Source organism: Nannospalax galili, unplaced genomic scaffold, assembly GCF_000622305.1.
Source record: "Nannospalax galili isolate Female #2095 unplaced genomic scaffold, S.galili_v1.0 scaffold278, whole genome shotgun sequence".
Taxonomy (NCBI): Eukaryota; Metazoa; Chordata; class Mammalia; order Rodentia; family Spalacidae; genus Nannospalax; species Nannospalax galili.
In genome coordinates, this window is record NW_008347536.1 from 11,208,931 (window position 1) to 11,229,440 (window position 20,510).

The 20,510-nt window shown below is 45.0% G+C and overlaps 1 protein-coding gene across 3 annotated transcripts in view; it reads left to right on the forward strand.

The window, feature by feature from the left end:
• The window catches only part of Tenm4 (teneurin transmembrane protein 4), a 775,468-nt gene extending 769,349 nt beyond the window's left edge, over positions 1-6,119 (forward strand). For all 3 annotated transcript variants that reach the window (XM_017800880.2, XM_017800882.2, XM_017800881.2), the window contains one exon: positions 827-6,119. In XM_017800880.2, the coding sequence (XP_017656369.1) occupies positions 827-1,585 (759 nt within the window). In that variant the 3' untranslated portion in view covers positions 1,586-6,119. The remainder of the gene's footprint in view (positions 1-826) is intronic.
• Positions 6,120-20,510: the final 14,391 nt, after the last annotated feature.

Here is a 20,510-nt window from a genome sequence, read left to right on the forward strand (position 1 = left end):
TGTTTGCTTCCCCTGCTGCAGTTGCCCTTGACACTGGCCTCTAGAGGCAGACAAACCTGGTCTGATTGTTGACTTAATGTGAATGGTATAACGGCAGACCAACAATGAGCCCCTGTCAGCCTTAGTTTCCTTAGAAGTGAAATCAAAATAATAGTACCTACTGTGGAAATCAAACAGGATGAGTAGTGGTAATTGTTTAACTTGAAGATCAAGAAACGTTAGATAATATTACTTCTATTAGACCACCAATAAGTCGAGATTTTATTTATTTTGTGAATATGTATGAATATTTTGCCTGCATGTGTATGAAGTACATCGTGTGTGCAGTGCCCACAGAGGCCAGAAGAAAGCATCAGATCCCCTGGAACTGGAGTTACAGATGGTTTTTAACCACCACATGGGTGCTGGGAACTGAACCCGGCTTCTCTGGAAGAGCAATAAGACTTAAAGTACTGAGACTTCTCTCCAGCCCCCCAATCATCATGTTTGATTGTAATTATTGTTGTCATATCTGTCTTTCCCCATGAAACAATGAGTTTTTTGAGGGCAAAGATGATGTCTGATTCATTTTGTATCTCCAGTTCTCAGAAAAAGACCTGGCCAGAGCAGATTCTCCCTAAACTGGCTCTGAATAGAAAGGTGGGGGAATGGATGGATGAAAGGTGGCTGGCTGGGTGTTCTGATGATCAGCACTAGAGACAGATGCTACAGGCAATAAATATGTATAGATTTGATTTCGCTGTTTAAACTGATTCTCTATGCTATTGGGCTTGTTTTTTTCCCCTTGTCTTACTCTCCCTCTTTCTTCACTGTCCTCCCTCATCAGTCTATCCTCGGGGTACAATGTGAAGTCCAGAAGCAACTGAAGGCTTTTGTCACCTTAGAACGTTTCGACCAGCTCTACGGCTCCACTATCACCAGCTGTCAGCAAGCCCCAGAGACCAAAATGTTTGCCTCTAGTGGCTCCATCTTTGGCAAGGGGGTCAAGTTTGCCTTGAAGGATGGTCGAGTGACCACAGACATCATCAGTGTGGCCAATGAGGATGGGCGGAGGATTGCAGCCATCTTAAACAATGCCCACTATCTAGAGAACCTGCACTTCACCATTGATGGGATGGACACCCACTATTTTGTGAAACCAGGACCTTCAGATGGTGACCTGGCCATCCTAGGCCTCAGTGGGGGGAAGCGAACCCTGGAGAATGGGGTCAATGTCACTGTGTCCCAGATCAACACCATGCTCAATGGCAGGACTAGACGCTACACTGATATCCAGCTCCAGTACAGGGCACTGTGTTTGAACACCCGCTACGGGACGACGTTGGATGAGGAGAAGGCACGGGTGCTGGAGCTGGCCCGGCAGAGAGCTGTACGTCAGGCTTGGGCCCGAGAGCAGCAGAGACTGCGGGAAGGGGAGGAAGGCCTACGGGCCTGGACAGAGGGGGAGAAGCAGCAGGTGCTGAACACAGGGCGGGTACAAGGCTATGACGGCTTCTTCGTGATCTCCGTCGAGCAGTACCCAGAACTGTCAGACAGCGCCAACAACATCCACTTCATGAGACAGAGCGAGATGGGCCGAAGGTGACAGAAAGGGCTGAGGCCTGGACTTCTTGCCAAAGACAGCTACTCTTCTGTGGCCGTATACCTGACTGTGTTGTACTTTAAAAAACAAAAAACAAAAACTTTTTTTTAACAAGTGCAGAAAACAAAACAAAAAGATACTGGTTGCATTGTTAATTCATGCAACATCCTTTTTTTTTTAAGAAAAGAAAAAACACAAATTTGGCCTTCACACATTTTTGCAAAGAACAGAAGGTTTTGGGTTTTTTTTTCTGAAGTGTGATCACGATGAAACCTTTATTGTCGTTTGTTCCTCTTTTCCTTGAAGAATTTTCCCTGTTGTTTGGGGTATGTTTCTCCTCTCTTTGGGGTACACATCTCCTGGGTTGTGTCCTTGTCTGTCCCTAGGTACCTGGTGTGATGTGAGACACGACTGTCTGTGCTAACTTGTCTCGTGTGCAGCCCTTTCTTCTCTGACTAGGGTCAGGCAGGGGTGAGGGGTGCATAGAGTGACGGGCCTGTAGAACCTCAGGAGCTTTGGCTAATCTCCCACAGGCAAGTGGTGGGTTTTGCCCTTCCATGTTTTGTACCTCCTGAGGACCACAGATGGCTTCATCTTGCCCTGGAAAATTTCATCACGTTGTTTAGCACCTTGTCAAGCTGCCCCAAACTCCTGTCCAAGCTTTATATTTTGATGCTAAATGAATCCTCCTCCCCCTTTTGCAAATCTCTCGTGTAGTTGTCAGTGCCACCCCTGCCACCCCCCACCCCCATATTGGGGTAGAGAAAGTATCCCAGTTCCTTTCCCCTGTCTGGTGATATAACATCCTGGGGCTTCGAGCCCTATCCTTTACAAGAGGTGACAGCACCCAGGATGTCTGTGAATGGCTGATCCTCCATGATGCCCTTTGCTCATCTCCTCCTCTCTCCCAAAGCCAGACGTGAGAACCAGCACTGCACAGCGAGCCCTCTATGTCCAGGGAAGGAGAGGAAACCCTGTCCCCATGACTTTGGGTATCTTCCTTCCAATGCTCAGCTGCCACCACTTAAAAATAGGAGTGTGGCAAGAGGTGCTTGGTGGCCTTTGATCCTGGAAAGATATAAAAGAAAAAAAAAAAAAGTCAGCCAAAGAAAGGAGTCAGCAAAGGTGTGAACCAAGCATTTTTCTAACCAGCTCCTGAAATCTCCTCTGCCTCCCCTGTACAGGCTAATCCCAGAGGTTCGGGATCCCAGAGCCTCAAAACATTCAGGAAATCCCATCTATGAAGTTCTCCACTAGAGAATCCCAGCCAGGATTGTTTTTTAAATTTTTAAATAAGGAGAAAAGAGCTAATTTAGTGTGACCTATCAGTGTCATACAACCCCAGCAGGATCAAGGATGGTGGTGCCCATAGATCCAGAAGGCCCGGCTAGCACTGTTCCCATGAAAACCTCTGCACACAGCACCTAGAAGAGGGTGGGAGCAGATGAAGCCCACGCTGGAGGGCTTCCCAGAGGGAGGCAGCAGCCAGCAAGCCAGGGGAAGCAAGGAGAGCAGAGGAGTGTCACAGCAAGAGCTCCTGGCTTGAGGATTCCCTTCCTGGTTAGGCTGCCTAGATACCATTGTCATTAGCACCCACAGGAGGCTCTGAGAGAGAAAGGAGGGGATGCAAATGCTTCCTTTTGAGCTGGGCTTCTTAGAAAATGGGACCTTTATGGGTAACATTTACATTAAGTGTGGAAAATGAATTCTGAGTCTGAGCTATTCCCTGTGGAAACTTTATTGGACTGATAAGCTCATGGCACTTTTATAGCCTTACACAAGAATCTTCAGAATATGACATGAGTTAATGAAACCAAGAAGGTCTCTTACTGCATGAGAATCAAAGCAATGTGTAGTCTGGGTTCTGCCTAGTAGAGGGAGGTGTCCAAAGCTTCTCGGGGAGGGGAGCTCTCGCCTTATGTTGTCCCACTGGGATTAGAGGATGTTTCGCTAAGTGCTCTTCCTGATTCCAAAAAAAACTGAGACACTGCTGTAGCAGTGTGTCATGGCCTGCTTGTCCACTGGTTGCCTGTTTCCTCTGGACCAGACTCTGCTTGGCCAGATTTGATGCTCCCTCAGGCCCACTGTGCCTGGCATGAATTGGTGATGGAGACTCCCATCTGCTATGATAATTCTTAAATGAGATGGAAAACAGTTTGGTCTGAAGAACACAAGACTTTTTATCCAAGAGTCTTATGCCTCTCAAAATGTACTTTTGCTATAAGGGTCCTTTGGCAGAGCACTCTTGTCAGTTGGCCTAGTTGACCTGTCTCATCCCAGCTTCCTGACATTGATCAAGACCCACTGGAGATATTTACTTGGAAGTCAGAGACAGCATGTGACCCTAGGGAACCATCTGCTTGTACCTCCTCAGCCTATGTCTCCCTCTTTCCCTGCCCTTCTCCCTCAAGTAATAGATTTTTAGGACTCAAAGAACACAATGAATTATTGAGTATTCTTTTGTAAAAAGAAATGATCCTATATTTTTCCTGGGCTGCATTCCACCAAGAAGACCTAGCTTCTACTGGGGAGACATGTAAGCATCCCTGAGCTCTAGCAGAGTTCAGCCGTGGGCTAGGCAGTACCATGCACCTCCATCTCATACTAGTGCTGTCCTAGCAGAACAGGTTCCTTGGCCCCTTTGAGTTGGAGTACATTCAGGCTGGGAGGTAACAGTCTCTCCTGCTGGGACCTGCAGTCCCAATGCCTTGACAAAGGTGGATTTGAAGGCATGAGCAATAGTTCTTTGCACCTATTTAGGGGGCTTTGAGCATTAAATGCCATCCTGAACAGCACTTGTCCTTTGGGCACTAACTAAATCTATCCACTTGTTAGAGTGACGAGGCCTCCCTCACTGACTAAGGTTCATGATTCTTTGGGGTGTTGGCTTCTGAACCTAGAAGATTCATTTTAGAACAGTTCTACCTTCTGCTCTACCTTCCACAACTGCCAATGAGCCCCTCATCTTCTGCCCCTTCTCCATGACCTTAAATAAGACTTTACTAATCCCTCAACTTTGTCTTTTAAACCATGAGACTCCCTTTATATCCACCGATGACATTGGGGGAGTTCTGTGGTAAACCACACCTTGGACAGCCTCGGACACTTGGCTCAGAATACTTGCTGAGAATTAGCCCAAGGACCACACCAGTGCCTGTCTCTACTGAGGGGTGGAAGGTCTGGAGGAAACTGATGGACAGTTGAAGCTGGCCAGGACAGGTGCTTGCAAATAACTGGGATGGGATGGGGCAGGAAGCAGCAGATGGTGAAGCCAGGGCGCTGCATAAACCCGATGGTGCTTTATAGGCACTGAGCAGGGAAAGAAGAAGAAAGGGTCTTTCAGCTGCGACTTTTAAGTATTGCCTTTATAGAAGACAAAGCTTTCAGTGTGACATCTCAGAACACAGTTTTACCAATCGCAGCCCTTGCATTTGTGGTGGGCACGTGGTAAGAGCAGTGATACTGGGCTTTGTGCCCAGGAGGATGAGCTTGCTGGCCCTCAGCATGATGCTGGGCTGTGGGGTTTGATCACCCATTGTATAAAGTTGAGAATGTCTTTCATCCATCATAGCAGCCACTTAGCCCAGGAGGTGGATCCTGATCCTGATTGGGGGGAGACTTACCTCCCATGGAGTCCCAGAAAGACCCAGTCTCTCCTTCCCTTTGGGATCCTCATCAGGACTACAATCCCTCCACGTGAGGCACACCATCCCCAGCGAGGTCAAAACTATTGTCTGTATTTTGTTGAAGGGAAGGAAGTGAAGAAAAGAACTATAGTTAAAGACCCTTTTATTTAGCCTTCCCAATACAGCAAACTCATTTTAAAGACTCATTGCTCAGGTGACAGAGAGAAACTTTATCCTCTCCAACCTTTCATTCTCAAAAACCAGCTTGTGTACTTGACTGCCCTGAACAGTGGTGTGTTCTGAGGTTTGACTGTGGTGTGGAAGATCAGAGGCCAGGGTGAAACCCTGTGTTGTGTTTAGGGGCCTTGATGGGACTCCATGTTGTGTTTCTAACCCTCTGTGGAACGCCAAAGGCACGAGACTGGGCAAACTCCTGGTCCCCAAGAAAAAATGTGATTGATTCTGAAGGCAGAGGACTGAGGGATAACTGCCCATGGGCAGGCTCGGCATCCCAGCTGCTGACCCACAGATGTCTGGTGGCACCCAGCAACCCCAATCCACCCACAGCCAGAACCCCACTGTTCTAAATGCGCCTGTTGTTCTGAGGACTTCTGAACCCACAGCTCTGGCAAAGGACCATCCTGAGCTGCCTCTGGACGACCAACACTGGAGACTCTGGCCTTACCATGTGGAATTAGTTTCCCTGAAGTCTGGAACTAATTTGAGAAGTTTTTTTCTCAACACTTTTGTGTTTCTAACACTGTATTCTTGACTGTGTAAATACCAACAAGGCTGTAAATAAATGCAGATGTAGATACCTTCTAGAAAAAGAAAAAAAAGCAGAAAAACAAAACCAGAAGTGATCCCGTTGTAGCCTTCGTTGACAAATAAAAGAATATTTTGTGTTTAAAGGTGTGCAGTGGCCTTTGTTGGGAGACAGAATAGTTACAAGGAAGGGCTAGAGGAAGACCCCATCTTAAGCCTAGAGTCCCAGGCCTCAGCTGTCATAAAGAGGGTCCAAAGGGTCACAGGAGACCCAAAGGCCTCAGTTTTTAAAGAGATGAGGCCAAAACCAAGGCAATTATCACGACAACTAGTGCCAAACTGTCCCCAGGCCACGTCCCATCCTGGTTGATGTGCTTACTGGCCTCAAAGACAGATTCCAAGGGGCAGGACAGCCTGGCACTGTCCACCACCAGGCACAGGGCCTACCACAACGATGCTGCGCTTTACAAATAAACAGATGCGTATTCATCAGACACATGATTATAACCACATAGAACAACATCAAGAGAAAAGAAGAAAGCTCCTTTAGTAGCATGGGATTCTTCCCGCTCTGTGTTCTTTTCTGCTTAGAGTACTTCTGATCACAGTACATAGGTACTTTTCTCACTCAACCTCACATTTAAATTATCAGCCCTATGAGGAAAGTGTGGTGGCCAGCTCCCTGCGGTGCTTGGAAAACCTTACCAAAACTCAAATAATTGTCCTTTGAGGCCAGGAATGGCATATCACTCCCTTTGGCCTCAGGGGCTAGCCTACACCAGACTCTGGAGGAAGGAGCAGCAAGCTGTAGACCCCTTCCTTCCACCCAGGCCAGACCACTCCACTCAGTGATGATAGGGAACAATAAGCAGTGGTAGGAAAAACCCTCCTTTGGGAGTCAGATTGGCACAGAGTGGCCTTTGATGGGTCGTTTAATCACTCTGAGCCTAGACGGATATAGAACAGTGTAAGACTCAGAACACCTTCATGAGCCCTGGGTTGTAAGCTTCATACCTGTCTCCTAGCCCAGCCCAACCCAGCCCCGTAACCTAACTGCTATCCGAAGACTAGTGCTCTTTCCACCGCACCAATGCTTCTCAAACTTTGGCCTGCAGCTCATGAAAGCACAGGCCCCCCAGGTTCCTGCTCAGCAGGCCTCAGGGTAGCCCCAGGATTTGCATTTCCAACAGTTTCCCACTGCTGATAACTGAGAGCTACTGATAACTACACTATCCTTGGTGTTTTGTACAGAACATACTGCTTAACGTGTGTGGCATTTCAGATGCCCTGAATCAGGGATCGCTCCCATTTCTGCCAGCAGGATAGCTGCACTAGGCCCTCCCCACCACTTTCCTTCACAGTAGCTGCCTGGGAGCATGGACTACCCAGTCAAGCCCTCAGACTTTCATACCTGCGGGCCTTTGTGCACACCCTTCATACACAGCTGAAGTAAACTCTCAAAGCTTTCTTAAGGCTTATTCCCGTCTCAAAAGGTGCTCATAGCACATCATCTAGACCTGAGCGATTCAAGACGGGGTCACTCTGGGAGTGAGTGCCTCGGGACAACTGAGACTGACTCTCTTGAGTGTCCCCATGTTGTGGCCTCATTATTATCTAGGGGTTATGGCTGAGTTTGTTTTCTCTACCAATTAAAGAATTAAAAGTCAGGAAGCCTCAGCCTTAGTGGAGGAACTATTGGCAGCTGATCAGTGATGGGTGAGGGAGAGTTTGTCTTCTTTAAGGGAATCATGCTAGATAGGCTGACCAGGCTCCAGTGGATGAACTCACAGAGAGACATCTGGGAACATAAACTTGACAGGTTTTAACATATATAACAGAATGCCTGAAATCCATCGGGGAGGGGAATATGGGGTGGGTACAGATAGGGGAGGGGGTCTAACTATGAATAAGATGTATGAAATGCACAAAAATTCAATAAAAATATATATATTGAAAAAGAAAAAAATTTAACTTAAGAGGGCAGGGCCAGGCGTGGTGGTGCATGCCTTTAATCCCAGCACTTCAGAGGCAGAGGCAGGCGGATCTCTGTGAGTTTGAGGCCAGCCTGGTCTACATAGCGAGTTCCAGGTCAGCTGGGGCTACAGGGAGACCCTGTCTCAAAAAGACAAAAAAAAAAAAGCAGGAAATATGTCATAGCAAACAGGCAAACAGGCTTTACTGAAAGATAAAGAATCATACACATACACTTACTCAGAAAGAAAAACTCTCCACAAGTATAGAGGGGACTAGGAAACTGAAAATTCCAACCCCCACAGAGGGCCTCGGGCTTTTTAAGTGTTTTTCCTGGTATGGGGCAGATCTCCCTCCCCTATTTTTTGATTGGTCAACTTAAAGAAAAGAGAACCCCTAGGTCACAGCTCTAAGCTGCCAGGTCTGTCTTTGGTCTTATCTAAACTGGTCTGGACCAATCAGCCAGAAAAGGGCCCTGCTGATGGGAGAAAAAGCCTGCCATGTCTGTCTTAGACCAAAAGAAGCATGTGTGCCATCTTTATTATTCCATTATCGACCCTGTTTGTTTATCAAGGATTTAGTCCCTTATACCCAGTACCCCAAACAGCTTTCCATCACCCCAAGGTCAGCCTCCCTTTGTTTTAAGGGTCCAATCCCTCTGATATATTTGAGAAAGAAGGGTGTCGTCTCCCACATGAAGCCCTAATTCTTTTTTTTTTTTTTTTTTAGACATGGTCTCATGTAGGCAAGGCTGACCTCAAACTCTGGGTAGCTGACTGAAGATGACCCTGAACTTTTGATCTTCCTTCTCCCACCCCATTGTTTGAAGGTGCCAATGCCTCTGATTTATTTGAGAAAAAAGGGGGTCGTCCCCCCCATGAAGCCGTAATTTTTTTTTTTTTTTTTTTTTAATGTGTATGTGTATTTCCTGCATGTGTCTAAGTGCCTGCGGAGGTCAGAAAAGGGAATCAGATTCCCTGGAACTGGAATTACAAATGGTTGTTAGTCATCATTCGAACCCAGGTCCTCTATAAGAATAGTCAAAGTCAGGGTTCTTAACTGCTGAGCCAGCTCTCCAGTCCTGGAGCCCTTGATTCGTTGAAATGGTTCTCCACCCTGTTTGCTTTAGGCAAAGTTGCTACAGCTGCCAGCAAGCCTCCAGGAAACAAGGAAGGTGTCTTCTTCCCAGCATGCCCCAGGTTCTCATCGCCCTTCCCTTCATAGCCAGCCTTCAAGATTGTACACAGTTGGGACATCTCCCATGCATTAGAAGTGTTAGAGAAAATAACACATGAGGAAAAAGACTTAAAAAGTGAGTACTGGCATATCTTTTCCCTTATTCAAAGAAGTGTCTGTGAAGTTAAACCTCTGACAGAAATCCTTCAGTTGATCACTCCCACTCTGAGCTTGTCCCCAGTCTCTCCTTTCAACCTGTATACTAGAAATCTCTCAATCCTTGAGAAACTCTATCCCCATTCAATAATACAATATTTCTCAAGTCTGAATTAATCATCCTGGAACAACCCCAGGTAGGCTCCAGCCCCACACCAGCCAGCAACCTTCCAAAGTCTCATGGACAGTGGGAGTCCAAAATACTCTCCTTATTTATTCAAGAATCCATAACATATTTGTGGAGACTTGCACCTTGCACAGACAAATGTCTATCCTCGGCCCTATAAACTGTAAGTCTCAATGGTAATTCCACAGTTGACACTGTATGTAAAGCTTTCTAAATATGTCTAATTCCAGAAATACCAGAGAGAGAACGTTGACTCCTGGACCAAGACCCAGTAGAGGTTTTGTAAATTCCTTCTGGTGACTGTCCACGCTCTTATATAGGTTAATAATCTATAATTGCAAGTGGAAGATTCTTACAGATATAGCCATTTATTTTATGATGGATGGATGAATGGATGGATGGATGGATAGATGGATGGATGATTGGGGAAGACTTGAGGAAGGAATGCACTTAATAATTTAGTGAACATTTCCTGTATACAAGATACTAACCCAAAATGGAACTCTACATTACTACTCCAGAAGCCTCAGAGTCCAGGCTTCTAGAACTTTCCAGAACTTCCAGAACCAGGAAGCCAGAAAAGGAGGCCAGAGGTTAAAGATATGCTCAGCAGTTGCTGAGCACCTGTTGCCCTTGCAGAAGACCAGGGTTCAGTTCCCAGCACCCATGTGGCAGCTCACAACTTTCTGTACCTCCAGTTCCAGGGGATCCAATGCCTTCTTCTAGCCTTTGTAGGCACCAGGCACACACCTGGTACACATACATATAATTCAGGTAGAAACTCGCACACATAAAATAAAAAGAAATCTTTTTTTAAAAAAAAGAACCAAAGACCCTTTTCTGGAGTCAAGGCTTATGTTCCGCATCAGAAGTTGATGGTTTTACAGCAGAAGCAGGCCAAGGCTGCCAGGGGCTCCATCACTACAGGTGTAAACTGGATGGTATAGGGGCTGCTGGGAGGAGAACCCATCAACGCCTAAGGGGCAAGTCTAGACCTTTGAGGCAAGGTGTCTAGGGCCACATGAGAGGTTGAAGGGGCAAACAATGGCAGGTTCCCAGGAGATCTGTCCACACATGACTGGCACAGGTTGGGATTCAGAAGAATGAAACCCTTGAGGACTTATGCTCATTCCCTGCCTTCCCATGCTTCTGTGACAGTAGGACCAGCCTCATCCCTCAGCTATCATGGCTAATGTACTCCTGGGTGACCATCCTGTGATTTGCGCTAGAAATTCAGGGGTTCCAGCTAGCTTGGAGCACAGAGGGTAGAGGTTAAGAATTAGTATCCAAATGTCTTCCAACAAAAGCCACTTGGCACAGGAGCCCAGTATGGGCTGAGTGAGGAGAGGAAAGAATCTGAGAAAATGTTTTAGAAGAGGTAGATTTAGTAAGAAGGAATTAGATGACAGGGGAAGGTGTGTGTGCAGGTCATGGGGCCTCTGAACCCCACTCCTACTGAGCCTGGCCCAAGGAGGCATGAGTCCAAACTTATGCAGCATGTCTCAACTTTTTTCACACAGCAAAAAACACAAAGGTTGATGCTTACATGCAGGACCCAGTCCCATGGGAATCTCTAGGCATGACTGGCAGGTCCGTGGGAATGCCAGCCAGCAGCCGTGCCTCCTTACTTTCCCACTCACAAAGCATATGACAATGCAAGTAGGGGAGAGTGATAGTGATGGTCTTAAAGGGACAACTTTGAATGTGCCTGATTTATAGCAGAAGCAATTAACTTGCAAAGCAGGACTTTATTATTCATAATGACTTTCATCTGACACGTTGCATCTCATTGTAATAACATCAGACCAGCAACAATTTCTACCTGCTTTTTTCTTCTCTTTCTACCTTGAGTAGGGTAGACCCCAAATAGACTCCAGGGTGGAATTTGTCTGAAAGTAAGTGATTAGGAAGAGATTCCAAGAGAAATATGTGGATAGATGAAGATGAGGAACAAGAAAGGAAAGAGGGCCCTTGGATGGGTGGGATCAAACCACCAGGAGAGTAACCTTGGCTCAGTACTGCACAGGATTGTGAAGGCATTCCAAGTCACACCTGAGGGCTGTCCCTATGGGCACCTGCCTAGAGTGTTTCCTCCTCTACACCTATACAACCATCAATTCACAGCTGCCCTGGGGAGGTTGTATCACAGGCACCTCTGACTCTCTGTACACTTAGGTAAAAGTTGCTGAGGCAACGTCACAAAGACTTGCAGGTGTTGGCTGTTGAGAATGAAAACACACAGCCTTCATTCATTCTGTTCAGGGAGGCTGGTGGAGTCTGGTTTCCTGCCACAGAGTAGACACATCTGGTAAACGCCCATTGATTAGTCATGAATGCAGAGGGATAAGAACGGACAGAATAACAGAATAACCACAGGCTATGTTGAGGACAAAACTCCACTTGGTTTGCTCACTAATTTTCCCTGGCATCTGGCACAGGAGGCGTTCATAGTTGTCTGTTGGATAGTGATTCTGTAAGAGCTTCCCCGGGGTCTCTGGACTGCCATTCATTCCTTGCCTAACTCCACTGGTGTTCCAAAAGCACTCAGGAGATGCTCCTCACTGAACAAGGGCCACTCAACTCTTGGGCCCACCGTGTGCTCCAGTCTCCCTGACCACATGCTTCTGAGGACAAGCAGTGTTGCTCAGTACACAAGGTAGTTGTTGCCTCTAGACCCAGTAATTTCTATATTCATCTCCTTTGAGCCTACAACCATGTTCATGGTAGGGAGTCTTGCAGATGAGCTAGATGTTCACGGTTTGTGTTAAGTGATGAAATCAGAATTTGAATCCAGATTGACCTAATGCTACATTCTTAGCTAGTTATCTTAGTCTTGAGGCTGGGGAGCCAGGGAATTTCTCACATGCAGGGCTTCATACACTGAAGATAAGGATGGACAACGACCTCTCAAGTGTCTATCCAGTCCCCATCAAAAGACACAAAGTTCCCCTGAGACTGTACTGCATTCCACACTCAGGGCTAGCTGCACAGGCATGTGACCAGTGCATCCACTCTCAGAAGGAGCTCTTCATTAAGTTCTCTGTTGTCTCCATCTTGAAATCATGTCTCTTTTTTTTTCTTTCTTTTTTTTCAAACACAGTATGCTGTATTTTCATGTCACACAGGGTTGTAGCTATGTAACCAGTCATGTCCACATTGATTACTCCAATTGGAAAATCTCTCAGCATTCTAGGGCATTCCCAAGGCCCTGAGACAGAGTAAGCCCTGGTTCCCCAAAGGGGTGTGGACGCCGTGAGCAAGAAGCCCTTATGTATGTTGGGTTGAGACTGACTAGAATCAGCCAAGGTTGTCTTACCAAGCCAAGCCAGAAAAATTCCCACTCAATGGCAAACATCTATGTCTTCTAAAGTGGTAAACGGATGTGTAGGGACAAAGAAGTTACAAGCCAGTTCTTTCTTTGGGGAGAGATCAGAGGAGGCTTCCAGGAGAAGGTGACACCTTGATTGAGTCATAAGAACAAGGAATGAAAAGGGCATTTCAGGTGAAGAGTATGGTGGGCTGAAGGCACTAAGGCAACTTGTGGGTAGGATCTCATGAGTCAGTAGAGGGGCCTGAGATTTGGCACAGGAGCCGTGAGCAGTGAGGCCAGACAGCCAAAGGGTCTTGACTTCCTCTTCCCTTAGTGTCCTTGCATGCTCACACATATTCCCCTAGGGCAGCCTCCACTTCCACACCAAATTTTACCTATGGCCAGATGATGAGTACTTTGATTCTCTCCAGAGATGTTTGCCTGCTCTCCTGCTTACAAGTTAATAGCTACACATTTATGATTTCTTCACATTAATAACACCACCTAGTGGTCACCCATCACACTTCCCCATCTCTCCAGGTTAGCCTGCAGAAAAGCTGGATAACACAATCTTCTGACCTGCTCTTTCACTTTCTGGGGTTCAGATGACCCTCCTACAGCAGCCCACGTAACCTGCAACCAACTCTTTACCTTTATCATATCTAAAAGGTTCCACTGACTGTCTCCCTTCACTTCATGCCTCTGGCCTAGGGGGAAAAAACCAAATCCTTGCTAATGAGTGGTCAGACAGGACGCAGTTTCTTATACCAAAAAACTGGACTAGGGCCTGTGAGATGGCTCAGAAGATAAAGGTGCCATCAAGGCTGACTTCAATTCCCAGAACCCACATGGTGGAAGGAGAAAACTGACTCCCACAAGTTGTCCTCTGACCTCCATATACATGTATTCACACACACATAAATTAATCAATCGATTAGTTTTTAAAAAGGGACTAGCTCTTCGTGGCTCTGGGCTCCACCTAGACTGGTTTGAACAAGAACTCACAGAAGATGTGTCAAAAGCTCTAAAGATGCCTTGGAAAAGAAAAGGAAGAAAAGAAGCTTTGGGGGTCCTTTCCTCTTCTGTCCCAGTGCCTTCTGATCCTTGGACCACTGTGAAGAGAATCCTTCCATTGCAAATGTGTTGTCCCCAGCACTCCCATGCAAACACCTGCAGAAGCCACTGCTGAGCTTGAAGTTGGAAGGAGGTGAATAACACAGCACTTTTTGATTCGTGGAGCTTAGTAACTTACCTTGGGCAACTTGAAGCAATCAGTGACAACAGTGATGATGATGATGATGATGAGGAGGAGGAGGAGGAGGAGGAGGAGGAGGAAGAGGATGAGGAGGAGGAGGAGGGGGGGCTGTTACTTCTCAAAAGCCATTGCTGCTGCCATGCAGGGCATGCTAGGCCCTTGGCATAGCTTCTTTGGATGCATTCTGCAGTTGCAATAGTTCTGCCTTGGAGCAAGACAAGCTTGTGATGGCAGTCAACATGTACTGGGCACCTAAGCTGTGCCAGGCACTTTCCTAAGCCTAAGTACATTTACTCATTTAATCCTGGCCACACTACAATAAGAAAAGTACTATTAGTATCTCCACTTTTCAAGTGGAAAAATGGAGACATATTCAGAAGAATGTGCAGCTAGCAAATGGAACAATTGGGAGTTTAACCCAAATAATCCAGTTTCAGGGATTAACATGTATTAATCATTACTCAGGCTACTTCTTAGGCTCAGAAACAAAAATAAAATCTATAAACTGACCAGAGTCTATTGAAAAAGGCCAATTGACTTTCCATGATGTATTTATTTAAATGAGTATGTATTTACTCATTTAAAAAACTTTCCCTGAAGGACATCTTATGCCAGGTATAGGTAAGCGCATATGTTTAAATTGCGCTTACCTATTTTCTGGTGGGAAAGAGAAGCTAAGCCAAGCTGGCTTTGCATGCAGGTGATTCGTGATAGACTGGAAGAAAGTGGGACTGGGTTACAAGAAGCAGGATCCAGACATAGGTAGGCAAGAGGTGCTTTCAAACCCTGGTCCATCTGGGTCTAAGGACTGCCTCTGTGCCCTACAGATGAATTCTCAACAAAGTTATATCTAAAACACCCCACCAGTTCTCTCCCTTAGCTTTATGCCTCTTACCTAGGAAGAGAGAAAAATATTGACTGTGAAGCCTGGTCATGCAATTTATTAGAAAAACAGCTCTCTGACGCATGATCTTGGGGCTCCACATAGAATGGCCTGAGCCGCCATCTAGTGGCTGACTATACACATTACACTGGCTGTTACCAAGATCTAGACTTCCCGCCCGTACAGAGGGAAAGAAGCCTAAGATAGCGGAATCCTTCGGTCCTTGAGCAGCTTTGTGAGGGGGATATCTTCTGTTTTACAAATAAAGAGGAGACAGATACTCTTAGAGTTCATGTGAATTAGTTTTCATTTACTATTTGCCAGGCACCCCACTAAGCACCTCACTGAGTCTTCTCCCCAGTCCCACAAGAAGAGTTACTTGCTTGTTCCCTTCTTTTCTATGCTGTTTTATTAGAGAAGTCATGCGGTTAGAGTACAAAATGTCACGGTCTGGATTCGGTTATCAGTTCTTCAAAGTTCCACTTCGTGTGTCCTTGGGCTTCTGCATTTCCTCTATGCTCCGCAGGGTTGATTGTTGTAAACAAAACTAGACCCGTCTGCCATCTCTGAACAGGATATACATAGTGCTTGTTAGTCCTACTTCTAAGGATGGTAAGATTTCGGGGTGTTAGTACAATGTAAAAAATATTGAATTCCAGCCGGGCATGGTGGCGCTTCCTTTAATCCCAGCACTTGGGAGGCAGAGGCAGGTGGATCTTTGTGCGTCCGAGGCCGGCCTGCTCTACATAGTGAGTTCCAGGACAGCTGGGTCTACAAGGAGACCCTGTCTCAAAAACAAGACAAAAAAATATATTGAATTCCTAAGTCTGATTTTCCTTTGTTGACTACAGCTCTTTAAAGAACTTCCAAATTCTGATACCAAGTAAGAAGGAGCAACTCCAAAGCACGGACAGAATGCCTTCAATTGCAACACGAGCATTCCAAAAAGCAAATCTTAGCAGATTAGAGACACAGACCAGAGCCTGGAGTCCCACTGAGTTGACAGCGAGCTTAACCTCTGATTCACTCTCTGAGTGATACCATAACCTTGACTCAGAGAAGACAGGAATCCAGAAATGAGTCTCCAGGGGATACCACTATTTTAGGGGAAAGGAGTAAGAAAGGGCCTTCTAAGTGAGTCTCAGCCTTGGCCTCTGAGGTCCACAGACACAGACAACTCTGAGGCAGGGGATGCTCCTTTCTGACTGGAGAGAATGATGCAAGAATGTAACGAAGCCCCACTACATCTCTCTCCAAGTTCTCATTCATTGGTCCTAGATGCAGGTTGCAGTAGGGGCAGGAAGTGTGTGTCAGAGGGTTGTAAACAATGTTCAAGTCTTCTGATTTTTTTTTAAAGGGGACGATTCTCAGAGAAACAGAAAATAATAGGGTTACAGTGGCAAGAGAGGAATTTGGAACAGTAAGTCCATAAAGTTGTTGGTGAATGCAGTTTTTGCATTGTCTCAACTTACCCCTGATCACTGCATGCTCAGATCTCGCCTTATACAATATCCTATAAACTTTGAGAACTAAGGTAAGAAATAGACCATGGTCCTGATCCTAGACCACCCCAGTGGCACACATGTGGAACGGATCCAAATAACTTGACCAAGTCTTTGAAAACAAGTTTAAAGACCACAGTCTACAGAGGTCAGAACTTGTTACCCATACCCAAATTGGTCTGAGGACATGCCTCAGTAATACAAGCAAAACCCTGTGTTCAATCCCTGATACCATACAAAAGAATAGATAAATGAAAGTAAAGTCAGTCTTTAAACGCTCTCTAGAATTTCAATAATACCCAGGCTTATAGCATGATATTCAAAATATTCAGAATACATGACATATGAAAAGCCAGAAATCTTCACTTAGCCAGTTCTGAAATGACACAGACATGGAAATTATCTAACAAAGATTTTGCACCCAGTGTTATGAAAGTGCTCCAAAAGCAAGAGAGGAAACTCCTGAAGCAACTGGTAAGAGAGGACATCTGAGAAAGGAAGTAAGAGATGGAAAGAAACAAATGGAAATACAACTGACATGTCCATAATCCTCACTGGTGGGCTAGATATGGAGGAATGGAGAGGACAGAAAAAGAGCCGGTGAGCTGAAGTTGAATAGGAGCATTCAGTGCAGTCAACCAGAGGAGAAAAGAGATTGCACAGGTCAATCAGAGCCTCGGCTTTGCTGGACTCAAAGAAAGGAATGGAGAGATGGTTCAGCGGTTAAGAGCAGTAGCTGCTCTTACAGAGGACCAGAGCACCCACATGGCAGCTAGGCTAACAACGGTCCTAACTCCAGGTCCAGGGGATCAAGCGCCCTCTTCTGACCTCCATGGTCATTGCAGGACATGGGTGCGATTATATACATGCAAACAATGTATTCATACATATAAAATAAAAAATAACAAATATTTTTTTAAACACAAGAAAGAAACAAGTTAGCACCATTCAAGAATGAGACAAAATGAGAGCTGACAGTTCCCAAACTAGGAGAAAACTAGATTTACAGATTCAAGAAACTTCACAAACCCCAAGCAAGGCAACAAAATCCATGCTCAGACACATTCTAACCAAGCTTCCGAGACTAATGCTGAAGAAATAAGTTGAAAGCATTGGGGCTGGGGAGATGGCTCAGTGGGTAAAGTGCTGTCCATGCAAGTTTGAGGACATGAATTCAATCCCAGCACCCACGTAAGAGCCAGGATCAATGAAAACACATGCTTGTAATTTTAGCACTGGGGAAGTGGAGACACGCAGATCCCTAGAGTTCACCGGCTAGTCAGTCTGGTTGAATTGCTGAGCTACAGATTCAATGAGAGAGGCTGACTCAAAACAATAAGGTGAGGGCTAGAGAAACGATTCAGCAGGTAAGAGCACTGGCTGCTCTTGCAGAGGACCCGGGTTCAGTTCCCAGCACCCACATGGCAGCGAACAACTGTCGGTAACTCCAGTTCCAGGGGGTCTGATACTCTCTTCTGACCTCTGTGAGCATTGCATGACATAGGTGCATTTACATACATGTGGACAATACACTCATATACATCACATAAAATAAAAATAATAAATAATGGAAAAATAAGATGAAGAATGATTAAGAAAGACAATGTGGGTCTCCGGCCTCCACATGCACCACACACTTGTACACACAGACACTAAAGAATTTTTTTAAGTTGAAAGCTTTCAGGATTAAAAAACATGACTTACAGGGAATAATGATTCAAATGACTTGTGCTTTGCATTAGAGACCCACGGAAGTCAGAAAACCACCAAATATGCCTAAAGTGATGAAGGAAATTTTTCAGATCATAATTCTGAGTCTGGTGAAAAGAACCTTCAGGAAAGAAGGTGAAATTAAAATTTCTCAGATGAAGTAAGTTAAGAGAATTATTTCAGGAATACCTGCTCTGATAGAGCTGCTGGAAAGTTCTTAAGACAAGGAGATGAGGCCAGAAAGAAACTTGCAATACTAGGAATAGGGGAACAGCAAAAATTGTTACCGTTTGGGTAAATATAATAAACTCTTTTCATCTTACATTCTTTAAAATGTTTCATTGTTAAAAGGTTCAGCACTGTGTGATAGACTTTCAATACAGGGAAAACAGAAGGGACCTGCATAGCAGTGTTATTTGTACATTGGATTTGAAATAATAAAATATTATTCCTGAGTAAAGCATTAAGATTAAGGACATTCTTTTTTTTTTGGTCTTTTTGAGACAGGGTCTCCCTGTAGCCCCAGCTGTCCTGGAACTCACTGTGTAGACCAGGCTGGCCTTGAGCTCACAGAGATCCGACTGCCTCTGCCTCCCGAGTGCTGGGATTAAAGGTGTATGCCACCACGCCCAGCAAAGACATCTTTTTAAAAAATATTTTATTATTTTTATTTTTGCGTGTGTATGTATGAGTGCATTACCTGCATGTATGCGAGTGCACCTGTGTCGTGCAATGCTTCGGAGGTCAGAAGAGGAATTTGGATTCCCCTGGAACTGGAGTTAAGGATGGTTCATAGCTGCCATGTGGGTGCTGGGAATCAAACCTGGGTCCTCTGCAAGAGCAGTCAGTCCTCTTACCCACTGAGCCGTCTCTCCAGCCCCAAGGACATCTATTTTAATTCCTGAAGCAATGATGAAAAATAAAGACACAGCAAAAACATGATAAACTGAAAAGTTCAAAGACTCCAAAAGAAGTCAGGAAAGAAAACAAGGAGAAAAACGATATAGGAGAAAGCCCGAATATGTCGGTAATTACTTCAAATGTAAACTGGTAAAAGCATACCAAAATAAAAGATGCTATAAAGCATTAAAAATAACCCAACTATATGCTGCATCAACAGTCACTTCCAATATAATGATATGCATAGGTCAAAAGTAAAATGATGGAAAAAGATATACCGTGAAAACAGTAATCAAAAGAAAGCCAGAGCAACCACATGAATCCCAAACAGTAGACTTCAAAGAAGAGAAAGTTACCAGGGACAAATTACCATGATGAAAGAATCAATCCACCGAGAAGACATAACATACTTAATTGTGCATGCATTAAAAGCAGGTTCAAAATGCACGAAGCAAAACCTGACAGAAATGAAAGAATCCACAATTATATTTGGAGACTTCACCGTGTCTTTGTTAGCCATCAGGAAATCAGTGAGGATACAAAACAACTGTGCAAAACCATCAACCAATTAGATCTGATTGGCAGAGTTCTCTGCCCAGCAACAGCATGATGTACATCCTTTTCAAGTACACATGGGACAGTCACCAGACTATACCATTACCTGAGTCATAAAGTCCCACAAACTTAAGGCAATTTAAACAGAGTATATTCTCAAATCAGTAAGTCTTCCACCCTAAGGAACTGGAAAATAAGTGAAAAAAAAAAAACCCTAAGGCAAGCAGAAAGAAGGAAATAATGAAGAAATCAATTAAATGGACAACAAACAAGACACTGAAAATCAATGAAAAAAAACTTGTTTCTTAGAAAAAATGAATAAAAAGTTGGGCATGGTTGCTCATGCCTTCAGTCCCACCACTCAGGGGGCAGAGCCAGGTGAATTTCTGTGAGAGCGAGGCCAGCCTGGTATACATAGTGAGACCCTTTCTCAAAAAAATTTTAAAAGTGAATAAAATTTAATAAACTGAGAGAGATCATTTGAATAACGTAATAATTTGCAGTTTTAATAAAATTTGCGAAAAGTAATCTCCAGACTCACTGCTGAATTTTACTAAACATTTATCAAAGAAAAGAGCTTCTGGGTGTAGTGGCACATTCCTGTAATCCATGCACTTTGGAGGATGAGGCTGGAGGATCACCAGTTTGAAACCAGCCTAGGCTATATAGCAAGGCTACCTCAACAAAATAGAATTAGCCATGCATGGTGGCACATGTGTAATCCCAACACTTGGGAGTCTGAGGCAGGAGAATCACAATTTTGTTTCATTTTGTTTTGTTTTTTGAGACAGCTGTAGCTCCAGCTGGCCTGGAACTTGCTATGTAGACTAGGCTGGCCTACATCTCACAGAGATCTGCCTGCATCTACCTCCTGAGTACTGGGATTAAAGGCAAGTGCCGCCACCACGCCAGGCAAGGATCACAAATTTGAG